The sequence below is a fragment of the Pecten maximus genome, chromosome 3 (genome assembly GCF_902652985.1).
Source record: "Pecten maximus chromosome 3, xPecMax1.1, whole genome shotgun sequence".
NCBI lineage: Eukaryota > Metazoa > Mollusca > Bivalvia > Pectinida > Pectinidae > Pecten > Pecten maximus.
Window position 1 is genome coordinate 46,398,861 of NC_047017.1, and position 13,948 is coordinate 46,412,808.

The following is a 13,948-nucleotide window of genomic DNA, read 5'->3' on the forward strand; positions in this document are numbered from 1 at the left end:
ACAGGTGGTACTAGGCATGTTACGGGGGAACACCGAAGTCGATCACGATCCCCGGCCCATGGCAGAAGCAGTGCCAGTGAACACAGGATTATTAACGCGTTAAAGCGCCAACATATGATGGCAAGTCCGAGTGGACTCCTTACTCTCTCAATTCAACGACATTGCCAATACCCATGGTTTGGGAAATCAATAGAGAATCGATCGCTTTTTGTGAGCCTTCGTGACAAGGCATTTAAATACTATAGCTCTCGGCCTCCTTTAGTCCAGACAACTAACGCGGAACGAATCCAAGAGCTGACCACTGACGGGTTTCCTAATTCACCAGAGTGCAGATGATGGCCGTTGATGCTTTCCTACACGCAAGACCTTGATAGTGATGGACAAATCTCCAGTCACATTAGACGATGCTTCAGTGATGATGAAAAGCGTGGTGACTAACTAGAGATTAATAACGAATGGTTATCTTGACTCGAGCCTTCATGAAGCGCCATCTGTCAGGTCCGTTGCAAAGACTTATAGGTTCGGAAATCAGGTACAGAAGCTGTTGAATGAAGTGGCGGGTATGAAATTGGAAATCCAGATGATGTCCCAGGCAGTCCAATGAAGAAACCGTTCTCGGTCACCTACCAGAGGCGACGCTAGGACAGCAGCCACATCACCTGTTAGGAATGGGCCATGTTATAACTGGAGGACCGCGACACTTCGAGAGGTTATGAACAACCAAAGGGGCGAGATGAACGGCCAATGTTTCCTCAAAGTTCAAGGTCTCCGTCACCAGAGAAACCATCGGATGATTTAAACGCCGAAGAATTGAGACAATAGGCCACACTTCCAACCCGAATGGTACAGGCGAGCAACACAGATTGGCCATCATTCGATCTTTGAGTGCAGGAGGTAACTCTCCGTGAGCAGTGACAAATCAGATTGGCAAAGACGCTTTATCTACCAATTAAAATTGGTGATATGGTTGTTAATTCGGTAAGAATGCCATCTCATATCACCTCTAAATGCTAAGTTATTTGCTCGACGAGAGGCTCCCAATATTATCTACTTGCCTTATGTAATATAACAGGAAACCTCTCTGTTTTATGTCACCACATGAAAATTCATAGTTACTGGGATGGAATATCCCTAAAATGAAATATATAAATTTTGTTTTGGTTAACTTCGATCTTCCACTTTCTGACCATTCATTTACAAATCTAATATCCGTTGCGTAGATTTTTTTATCTGGACGGTAAGTGCAACGTACAAAGATAATGCAAGATTCAATACCTATGCCACATTTCAGATCATTTATATCTTTTGCCAAATCACTAATATACATAGAAAAAATTGTTGGCATTACAACCTTGTTTTAAACCTTGCTTCATATTCATGGGTGATGTTAAGCATGATTTACTCTAATTATACACTCATAATTAAAATATAATGATTTAATTGCATTTTAAAAAAAATCCATTTATGCCATAATGTTCTAATTTAGTCCACAGAAGATCCCTGTTTATACCATCAAACGCTTTCTTCATATAACCAAAATATACAATGGTAGATTTTTTTCTTGATTTTTCTGTTATTCAAAACAGAGTATAATATATACTAGTAATCGACTTCTGTTTTCAAAACCGTTCTGTTCATCTGCAAGTAAATCATTTGTTTCTAACCATTTTGATAATTGGTGATTTAAAATGTCCGCATAAATCTTCCATGGGATGGATATATATAATGTAAGAGCAATTCCTCTATAACTAAGTGGATCTAGCGGATCCTTCCGTGCCTTTAAAATAGACTTATAAACCTGTGGTCCATATATCTGGAACTGTACGATAATCAAAAAAATAACAATGATAGTATACAAGAGGTCAAATACAAGCTGGATTCCCGAGGACGCTGCCCTGTATATTGTCTGTACCGGCCGCTTTGTTTAACTTTCTATGATAAACAAAATCCTCAACATCTTGACGTGATATCGGTAAGTTCAATTGACTGCTATCAATATCAGGTTTGGGTCCTAATCTTTCATTATTGTCTTCTATTCGGTCAATAACGTCTATAATGTTAGAGTTTGAAGGTTTTGGAAGGAATCGTACCATACCTTCATAGATTCACTAGAGTTTCTCTTAATATTACTATTTGCATCTGTCATTATGTTTGGTATAGTATTCTGTCTGTCCTTTTGTATACCCAACTGGCCTATCTTTTCAATGAAAATTGTTAGGTGAATTATTTCACATGTTAAGTACACTATGTGGTTCGTCTTGTTTGATTTTTTGATACCGTCAAAGTATTGTGATAAAAAGTTTACGGTTGTAAATAGATTGAGACCTAAGTGTCCGCTTTAAACTTACATGGCTGTTACACTTTAACCATAACCTTTAACTTTCATTACGTTTGTGAGCTATGTTCTGTAACTCGTCCGTCCAATATGGTTTACGTCGAAGTGTGGACTTTATGTTCCTATTTTGATTTCTTAAGCCAAATTTTGGCAGCTTAGCCTCCATTTCACTTTCAAATAATTTCATGAATCGGTTGTATGCCTGGTTACCATCTAAGGAAACTTGTAAGTCGTGTTCTATGTCGTCAATAGCAGTTTTCCTCATTGCTTCGTCATCGTTCATAAAGTTTTCTGAGATGGTTTAAGTATTAAAGCGTTGTTGAGGTCCGTTACCCCTTGACTCTGACGTCAGTTTGATCATTATCTCTAACATGTAATTTTGTATTAATTTCTAATAAGGAATGATCTGGAGTACGATCGATATGATTTAACGGCGAGTTTACACTAATCTCCGACATGAGTTTTATATTAAAATCATTAACATTGGAAAGTTCCTCGTGAGGTACCAGTAAGTAATCAACTACAGATTTTCCTTTTAAAATTTAAAGTTTTGGTTACCAGTTCTACCATTAGCAATACAAAAATTGGTATCTGAGAGGAAATCAATCAGCTGATATCATAATCGTTTATAACATTGTCGATCACAGCGCGATCTGCTATATCATCGACACCTTCTACATCACCTGTAAGGTTACCACATGTAGCGTTGTGGTCTTCCAGAATATAAACATGGCTTAAACTTTGGTACATAAAGACTTTCTTGGTCAGATTATAGAAAAACAATTACCGTGGTAGATAACATGTATAATAAAAAGGTGTCGTGGTAGATTACATGTATAATAAAGAGGTAATGTGTCGTGGTAGATTACATGTATAATAAAAAGGTAATGTGTCGTGGTAGATTACATGTATAATAAAGAGGTAATGTGTCGTGGTAGATTACATGTATAATAAAAAGGTAAAGTGTCGTGGTAGATTACATGTATAATAAAAAGGTAATGTGTCGTGGTAGATTACATGTATAATAAAAAGGTGTCGTGGTAGATTACATGTATAATAAAAAGGTAATGTGTCGTGGTAGATTACATGTATAATAAAAAGGTAAAGTGTCGTGATAGATTTCATGTATAATAAAGAGGTAATGTGTCGTGGTAGATTACATGTTTAATAAAAAGATAATGTGTCGTGGTAGATTACATGTATAATAAAAAGGTGTCGTGGTAGATAACATGTATAATCCAAAGGTAAGGTATCGTGGTAGATTACATGTATAATAAAGAGGTAAAGTGTCGTGGTAGATAACATGTATAATAAAAAGGTAATGTGTCGTGGTAGATTACATGTATGATAAAACGGTGTCGTGGTAGATTACATGTATAATGAAAAGGTGTCGTGGTAGATTACATGTATAATAAAAAGGTAAAGTGTCGTGGTAGATTACATGTATAATAAAAAGGTAAAGTGTCGTGGTAGATTACATGTATAATAAAAAGGTGTCGTGGTAGATTACATGTATAATAAAAAGGTAAAGTGTCGTGGTAGATTACATGTATAATAAAAAGGTAAAGTGTCGTGGTAGATTACATGTATAATAAAAAGGTAATGTGTCGTGGTAGATTACATGTATAATCAAAAGGTGTCGTGGTAGATTACATGTATAATAAAGAGGTAATGTGTCGTGGTAGATTACATGTATAATAAAAAGGTAAAGTGTCGTGGTAGATTACATGTATAATAAAAAGGTAAGTGTCGTGGTAGATTACATGTATAATAAAAAGGTAATGTGTCGTGGTAGATTACATGTATAATCAAAAGGTGTCGTGGTAGATTACATGTATAATAAAGAGGTAATGTGTCGTGGTAGATTACATGTATAATAAAAAGGTAAAGTGTCGTGGTAGATTTCATGTATAATTAAAAGGTAATTTGTCGTGGTAGATTACATGTATAATAAAATGGTAAAGTGTCGTGGTAGATTACATGTATAATCAAAAGGCGATGTTTCGTGGTAGAATGCAGGTGTTATACAGTGTCCGAAATGATAAGGTTTTTGAAGGAAAATAACAAACGATTGAAGAATAACTTCACTACTGTATTATTTTTATGTTTATTCCATTGATTCGTCCATTATTATTTAGATAGCATAATTATAAAATTCTAGATCAAAATGTAAATGAGCCCGTCACTAGATGTAAAATGTGTATATATATAATTAAACGCCATTTAAATATAACTCATAATTGGTTTAGATGTAAGATCAGATAAAGTTCAGACAATTGTGACTGCACAAATTGCTCATAACTAAATCTTCAGTTTAAGTTGATACTCGATGTGTGCGACCCTGGAAACAATGATTGTTATGATTATAAGATTTGAAGATTCATGTTATTTATGAATAATAATAACGAAGGTAAAACCTTATTTACATCAGTAATTGACGTATAACAAGTTTATAACGATACCTTTTGATTGGAGTTATTGTTTTTAATGTTTTACACATACAAATACTGACATGAACTATCTAATATAATCCGTAACTAGGATATCTAATATAATCCGTAACTAGGATATCTAATATAATCCGTAACTCGGATATCTGATATAATCCGTAACTCTTATATATAATAAAATCCGTAACTCTGATATATAATATAATCCGTAACTCGCATATCTAATATAATCCGTAACTCGGATATCTAATATAATCCGTAACTCTGATATATAATATAATCCGTAACTCGATTATCTAATATAATCCGTAACTCGCATATCTAATATAATCCGTAACTCGCATATCTAATATAATCCGTAACTCTGATATATAATATAATCGTAACTCGCATATCTAATATAATCCGTAACTCGCATATCTAATATAATCCGTAACTCGCATATCTAATATAATCCGTAACTCGCATATCTAATATAATCCGTAACTCGGATATCTAATATAATCCGTAACTCGATTATCTAATATAATCCGTAACTCGCATATATAATATAATCCGTAACTCGCATATATAATATAATCCGTAACTCGCATATCTAATATAATCCGTAACTCGGATATCTAATATAATCCGTAACTCGGATATCTAATATAATCCGCAACTCGATTATCTGATATAATCCGTAACTCGCATATCTAATATAATCCGTAACTCGATTAACTAATATAATCCGTAACTCGATAATCTGATATAATTCGTAACTCGATTATCTAATATAATCCGTAACTCGATTATCTAATATAATCCGTAGCTCGGATATCTAATATAATCCGTAACTCGATTATCTTATATAATCCGTAACTCGATTATCTGATATAATCCGTAACTCGCATATCTAATATAATCCGTAACTCGGATATCTAATATAATCCGTAACTCGATTATCTAATATAATCCGTAGCTCGGATATCTAATATAATCCGTAACTCGATTATCTAATATAATCCGTAACTCGGATATCTAATATAATCCGTAACTCGGATATCTAATATAATCCGCAACTCGATTATCTGATATAAACCGTAACTCGCATATCTAATATAATCCGTAACTCGGATATCTAATATAATCCGTAACTCGCATATCTAATATAGTCCGTAACTCGCATATCTAATATAATCCGTAACTTGCATATCTAATATAATCCGTAACTCGGATATCTAATATAATCCGTAACTCGCATATCTAATATAATCCGTAACTCGCATATCTGATATCATCCGTAACTCGGATATCTAATATAATCCGTAGCTCGGATATCTAATATAATCCGTAACTCGATTATCTTATATAATCCGTAACTCGGATATCTAATATAATCCGTAACTCGCATATCTAATATAAACCGTAACTCGGATATCTAATATAGTCCGTAACTTGGATATATAATATAATCCGTAACTCGCATATCTAATATAATCCGTAACTCGCATATCTAATATAATCCGTAACTCGCATATCTAATATCATCCGTAACTCGATTATCTAATATAATCCGTAACTCGGATATCTAATATAATCCGTAACTCGCATATCTAATATAATCCGTAACTCGCATATCTAATATCATCCGTAACTCGATTATCTAATATAATCCGTAACTCGGATATCTAATATAATCCGTAACTTGGATATATAATATAATCCGTAACTCGCATATCTAATATAATCCGAAACGCTGATATATAATATAATCCGTAGCTCAGATATCTAATATAATCCGTAACTCGGATATCTAATATATTCCGTAGCTCTGATATCTAATTTTATCCGTAACTCGGATTATGTTAGATATTTGCACAAGTCTCAAAAAGCTGAAATGTAAAAACATGTCGCGATGTTCATAAGGTTATAATGAGGATTCTTCGCAAGGTTGTTGGCTGATTTCTTTATTTCTTATACATGTACATGTGGTTCTGGCCTCATCTCTGATGTTCCGTGCTGATCCTCTCACTCGATTGATTGATTGATGGGCTTAACGCCCTTCTTCAACCTAGGACACGTCACTCAGACTTTTCTGTCACTCTTATCTCAAACATGTATACTTCCTCGAAGACACCCTTTCGAATCTTACCCTCGGAAAGCTTTCATCCTTTTGTTAAACTCACACGGGACTCATTCCTATCTTACTAATTAACTATAATGTCACACATATCCTTACACACATAATAACCAGCTTCCTGTACTCTATCAAAAACATGTCATATATATGTTATTAAAGCCACTAAAATGACTGCTTTTCATTTATCTGCGATCATACTTTAAATCTAATTGTATCATATAAACTACTCTAAAATATCCTAACTAAGGATACATCATACATCATTCTAAACTTAATACATTGTATAACTAATTTAATTAAGCATTTAATATTGTATAAAAACACATCTGTTCTCTGACTGGTCACTTTCCCTCTCACAGACACTGACCTCACATTGACCAATACACATCTACTTATCTCTGACATTCGCATGCATCACTTGCTCTCTACATCACTTGCTCTCTCTATATACTGCCAATGTGAATTTTAAGTAGTTGAAACAACCTTTGCCGGTAATATATAATGTAAAAGTAATAAGACGCATTGACAGTACATTCGCGATAAACATTATTGTATATTTAAACATTTACTATTTCGCACTTGTCTCCGCCACTGATTGATGATTGATAAATAGCTATTTTAACATTTTTATATATACACTAATAAGTAAAGTGTTTCGAATTTATGCATACTCTACATTGAGAACGTAAAGATTTGGCCTTTATGAAAACAATGTGTCTTCGAAAATTCTGTAACGACAGGTTTTGTTTTTAGTTTTTTTTTCGTTTCGTTTCGTTTTTTTGTTTTTTTTTATTTATTTATTTATTTTTTTTTGAAGCCCTACCGTTACTTAAAGGCATCACCTTTTGGAACCAATCCATAACATTTTCTATCAAAAGTGCTTCATATTTTGTAGACCAGTCCATGATATAAACACAATTGTTTTCCTTTGGTTTTGTAAATATTTGGGTCGTTGGCATAATTATGATATTGCTTAAAATTTGAAGTGTTTTAACATTTAACGTGACTAGAAAATTACTCGTCTCAGAGTTTACTTATGAATGATTAATCTAGATTAGTTGATATATATGTCTATAAATCATGACCTGCTATTCGATTACCCATCAGTAATTCGGGGGAAAACGTACGACAAAAAATAAACAAAGAAAAAAACCAAATGTCCTTCTAACTCAAAATCGATAAAACATTTGAACAAAAAGAATAGAGACATTTGTAAAAGTATGCAAAGAGAAAACAAATCCGTTGTTCCATAGGAAAATGAACGCGAAGCTTGTCGACCAGTTCAACACAAAATTTGGGCATTTGTACAATCGACTTCAACCCGCAGGAACATTGTGTCGTCTTTCAAGTACGTTTGCGTTTCTAGTTTAGCATGACTAGCAAAGGTTGGCACGCCACACGCGACGTTCATTTCCGTTGTGGGTCTTTTAAAGCTGTTGCTGCTTGTGCTAGGCATGAAATGTTCGGCGATGTGTTGTCCGGTTCCATTTTGGTCTAATAGTTTTAAAGTAACTGGAAGCTGGAAAGGCCAAGGTAAAAGTGCATCAAAGTCGCCACGCATCACTACTATGAAGAATGAGAGATGGGTCCCCTTCCCGGACCCATCACCATTCAGGTATATCCTCCCGCAAAGTTTGTATCCGTATCTACTAGTGTAGAACGGTTGACTATACAAAGAAAGGGTTTTCCCGCTGATTGCATCACGTTTCCGTTTACTGTAACCTTGAAGTTTCCACATGAGGACACCATCATGGTTGATCGTTTCCTGCAGTTGAAGTCTCAGGTCTAACTCGCTGACTCGGATATCCAGCAGGCCAACTTGCTTCTCCACTTGCTGTATGACTTTAGGATTGCCACCTGATTAGAATATACACGAAAATCGGTATAAAGAGGTAAAATTTACATAGTAGTGGGATAAATAGTATCTAATAACTGACCACAAGGTATTAATCAAGTGATCATTTCAATATCATTGTTATATAGGAATATAGGGTAACAAATGTAGTTTAGATATTTTAAGTAGATGTACTTTTTTAATGTACCAGCACAGATGTGCTTCATTTAATTGCCATCTAACGGAATTTACTACAAAAAACTTTTGTATCCAGCAATTCAGTAGTGCATGTTTAAATTTTGAGCGTGGATAGAAATAGATTTTACCTCGATGTACTAGTACATAGCAAAAATAAGAGTAAATATGATAACATACACCCTGCTGCTACTCCAGACCGTTCTATTTGCGTCATCTTTTTATTTGACTCCTGGACTGCATCCCGCATTACCGCGACTTCATGCTTGAGTTTGTCAACGGTCTCCACAGACGCTTTGTCCTCAAGCTTGCGTCCTGTTTGTATCACTCTCTCTCCACTGCTTGCCAGGACTTTCTGCAATGTCATTTGAATAACCAGTGAAAATTTTCGAAGCAATTAACGCCCTTTATACCAATAATATTTATTTATTCATATTTTTTTTGAAAGCGTTTGTGTATTTCAGGAAGATACATCATTACAGGGACTAGCATATTCTTTTGAATATATATGAATAAGATCCGGGTCAGTGTAAGGCCAAGTGCCTATATATTCTTATTCAAAGCCAAATGAACAATTTGCCGTATTGAAATAACCGGTTGTATTTACGCAAAATTTCAAAATTCAAACTATATATCATTACGTCACAGACCAAATATCATGCCCAATGGGATTTAGTCTGACACGACCAATGTGACATTAAAAGCGAATAATGTCATTTATTGGGGGAACCCGGAAGATATATCCAAGAAGGCAACTTGCCAAAATATCATGATTCTGATAATTGTGTTCTATCAGCTATTTAGATGTTGTTTGAACTATGTGGACTTAGAAAAAGACAAGGACTTATTTTTGAATTTTGTGAGTGCAATCTATTCCAGATTATAATTGGTCAAATATCATAATCCTGGTCATCTTAGTTATTCATGCCAGCATAATGCCGACACAAAATTGAAACAGTGACATGACTGGACAGTGAAATAAATTCATCAATTTGAAGAACGCTGGAATTTCCGTCATGGGATGAGCTCAACTCTTGTTTAACCTGCATGCTAGTACCACAGGCACACATATAAAATAAGTTGATTTTCAATTTATCTTTGCCGTTTATGTATGCATACCTCCTTGTCATCAATATCTAGAGTAACAATCCTTTTAAACTTCGATGTCACTGATACTTGAAATACATTAATGTACGAGTCTTCAAAATATTCAAAACACATTGTTGGCACCACCATTCACATTAGGCTACTTCATAATGTCCAAAGTGAGAAGCTGATGTCAGCATTCACATTAGGCTACTTCATAATGTCCAAAGTGAGAAGCTGATGTCAGCAGTCGTGTTGGCTAGGAAGTGCTTCTCTGAAATGAAATTGAAACTTAGGGAGAATAACAATATCTAATATACCATCATTTCCTGAATGGACGTCTTGTTGGCTTTGGCCTCTTTTTGTAGTTTTTCGTTTTCTTCGATAAGTTGGGGGATCCTGGCATTCTCCAGTATAACTTTATCCAATGTGACCTGAAATACATATATGTTAATATACAGACGTTTGTCACATTATATCAAATATCCTAGGATGTTCGTTTCAATTAAGTGATTTGAAAGATGCAGTCCTTAATGAATAAACATCATGTATCTCTTAAGGAGAACTTAATCCAGATAGGAATAATACTGTGTGTTTAACGTCCTATCAACAACTATGATCATTTAAGGACGGTATACAGGATACAAAATATGTATGGTGAGGGTGTGTGTGGGTGTGAGAGTGTGTGTGTATGTGTGTGTTTTGAGAAGCTGCTACACACTGTAAATTAGTGTTAATGTTTACTTTATAGTGATCCCCCACTTAAGCATACTGCCGAAGACACGAAGCAGTACTGGCGAACGGACTTACTAGTCACTCCACTCACAAAATGATGAGCGATAGGCAGGAGTAGAAATTAAAACAAGTACACCATGTTTGAACTCTGGTATGTCTCTATTAGACAACAGAATCCAAAGTTTTTCTCACAAGAGCGAAAGCTCAACTAAAGGGAAAAATAGACAGTATCAAGGGAGGCATTAGGGAGGAAAACGATTTCTAGAAAGATTAGAAAAGATATAAAACTTATTCGTTTCATGTAATCAGGCGGCCGGTTCTAATTATTATGAGTCTATTTTTTCCGAGACTCTGACAAGTGTCATCAGTTAGATATGAAATGAAACGTGAAATATGAATTCAAGATTCTAGTGATCTCATCACAAAGATATGTTTGCCAACATTTATGTAAATGGTATTTTGTCAGATTAATAAGAAATCTAAAATGTGACATTTTCACTCACTGCCATTCCTTCCTTCCATAATTAGTGATTACATTGCAATGGGGGTATTGATGCATTCATCTAAGGTCTTCTCCATTTTGATAATTTTGACATTTTTCCAGACAGATTTAAACAGAAATGTTTAATATATATTTTCATAATGTTTTGCCCTTAGCATAAATGACGACAAAACTGTCAAAACTGACAAAAACTGTCGTAGATGTGCATATACCATTCGGTATACACTGATTCAACAAAAGCTAATAAATATATGAATTAACCAATCAATAAATATAGTAAATTATTACTAGGTAATACATATCTCTATTTTACATTTCCATACTGTTCTGGATTTCAACAGTATGACTTTTAGTATGAAAAAGGCAGAAACAACTGTAGGATACAGTTTTATAATCGGAATATATTCGGAAACAATTGTATGCATTGTAAATTAGTTGCGATTAATTTGTGTAACTATCGTCAATCATATGGCACAATGAGGAGCCGCATTTGAAAAAATAATATGAAAATAAATGTCCCAGCTTCAATGCGCAAGTACGATAATTTTATAACACGTGCTTATGCCAAAATGTCTGTGTGTAATGTGTGGTACATTATGTATTTTACTGTCCACAGAGAAGCTGTGGGATACAAAAAGGTAACATTGTCTCACCTTCATTTCTGTTATCATTGATTCGTGCTGCTCATTGGAGGTGATACTCTTATTTAATAACATGTCCATGTGTGCTACGATCCCCTCCTTCTTATGAGCTTCCATCTGTTCTACTGTACCCTGTAACGGTTGTCATAGAGATTAAGTTGTAAGTAGTGACTATTTATAATAACTAATTACGGAAAAGGTTGATTACGATTATCAACAAATATCAAATGAAACTAACGTTAATAGTTATTTGTATACATTTTACATGAAAATGTTGAAATTGCATAGTTGAATGTCTTACAGATATGTACCCGCAACTTAAACCACTTCATTGTACACAAACATCATATCATAATTACATGAAGCTCATCATTAAACAGTAAAAAGTACGACCAATGTCATTTTGATTATTTTCCACTACACTGACTACCGTCAATAGTAGTGATAGAATACTTATATGATTATACTATCCGTTGTGTCTCTCCTGTTTCTATGTCTGCCATTGTATTTGTTCTTTTTTTATAAAGTGTTTTTTTATTCAATCATAAAAGTAAATTCAAGAACAAACAATATCTATAATTGTACAAACTCATTCTTAAGAAAATACATTACATGCAGATGCATAAGATCCATACAAGATTAACAATAAGCACCAGTCATCAACTGTCAAATTTTCATTTACGAATGTAATAAAACTAAAAAAAATTAAGTGCGGGTAAGGGTTATAGTTCTAGACATTTGCTTACCTCAAAAGTACAGCCATATTTGGATAATGGGCACACGATCTTTCTGAGTGGACACTCTAGCAAGTGCCTCTGAATCTGTACCAAAAGTAATTGTTTAACCTTGTCAATGACATTTTAAACTTTGTAAGATATTTCCTTCTCTATAACGTTATTTCTATCGTTAATTTACACAGTCATCATTGTTTCTGTGAAAAGATTTGAATGTTTTATCAAACACACTAGTATAATTGAATGCACTGTAACATATATGCCCTTAGCTTGCTCGGTACTTCAATAATGAAATCAATACAATTTGTACAAATAATAATTATCTTTCAAATAAATACTACACCGCAACAGCGTTTTAGAGATGATGCTATTCTACCTACCGTAGATTTGCTTTAGGTTCTACTTACCGTAGATTTGCTTTAGGTTTTTTACCTTTATATGCGAGGCTTATCTTATTGAAGAAATCCTGTAATTTTGCCCATTTGTATGTAAAAAATTTAAATCTAAATCTTTCAATAACCAGGTTTAGTGACCGTATCTCTCGGTACTTACTTACACCGTTATTGGTTTGTTTTGTTTGTTTTTGGTTAACGTCCTATTTACAACCAGGGTCATTTCAGGACTTGCCAGGTTTTGGAGGTGGAGGAAAGCCGGAGTACCCGGAGAAAAAAACCCGGCCTACGGTCAGTACCTGGCAACTACCCCACGGAGATTTCGAAATTGAAACTCAGATGTGGAGGGCTAGTTGATAGTGTACTGTCGGGACACATGAACCACTCGGCGACCGTGGCCCCCTTACAGCGTACCCAGCAAGGATAGCTTACAAGTAAACTGTAGACTACGCGTTTTTAATTTCCTAATTTGTTAACTTCTTTTTTTTTACTTCAAAGAGCATTTGAGGACTTCGAAGGTAAATTAAATAGGAACGATGGACTGATATATGAAGTTAAACGAGGACTCATTTATCTATATCGCTATTTCTGTGACGAATTCCGACAACTGACGCAGTAATTAACAAAGTATCTGAGAGGAGACGAAGGTTAATAAAGACCGTGAAAAATTGAAAGGAAAAGTCTACATAATGATCTCATTTGGAGATATGACGTCAGACGTGTCCGATGCTCGCTGTTGTTACTAGTCTGTTCGTTGTTACCATACTTGTTTTATAATTCTAAGGAGGTGAATAACCTAAGTTTGACTCGAAGAGCGGCCTTATGTTCCTTGTGCGTTAATAAGGGTTACTTTGGAAATCAATATTTTTGTCAGATTTGTTTATTTTATTTAGAATGATGGTTTCGTTATCATGTCAGTATG

The 13,948-nt window shown here is 34.5% G+C and overlaps 1 protein-coding gene across 1 annotated transcript; it reads right to left on the reverse strand.

The window, feature by feature from the left end:
* Positions 1–4,418: 4,418 nt before the first annotated feature.
* Positions 4,419–12,751, reverse strand: LOC117324342 (TNF receptor-associated factor 3-like). Its single transcript, XM_033880139.1, has 5 exons — positions 12,647–12,751; positions 11,913–12,032; positions 10,343–10,456; positions 9,117–9,291; positions 4,419–8,764 (listed from the first exon to the last, which is right to left on the reverse strand). Exons 2-5 carry the CDS (start codon positions 12,015–12,017, stop codon positions 8,190–8,192), a joined length of 969 nt encoding a protein of 322 aa, XP_033736030.1. The 5' UTR covers positions 12,018–12,032; positions 12,647–12,751; the 3' UTR covers positions 4,419–8,189.
* Positions 12,752–13,948: the final 1,197 nt, after the last annotated feature.

Excerpts from the sequence above, each read along its gene's own strand:
- LOC117324342 (XM_033880139.1), bottom strand. The coding sequence starts at position 12,017 with ATGGAAGCTCATAAGAAGGAGGGGATCGTAGCACACATGGACATGTTA. Across the intron at positions 10,457-11,912 it reads CAATGATAACAGAAATGAAG|GTCACATTGGATAAAGTTAT; the intron begins GTGAGACAATGT and ends TATGTATTTCAG. Across the intron at positions 8,765-9,116 it reads GTCTGGAGTAGCAGCAGGGT|GTGGCAATCCTAAAGTCATA; the intron begins GTATGTTATCAT and ends TATTCTAATCAG.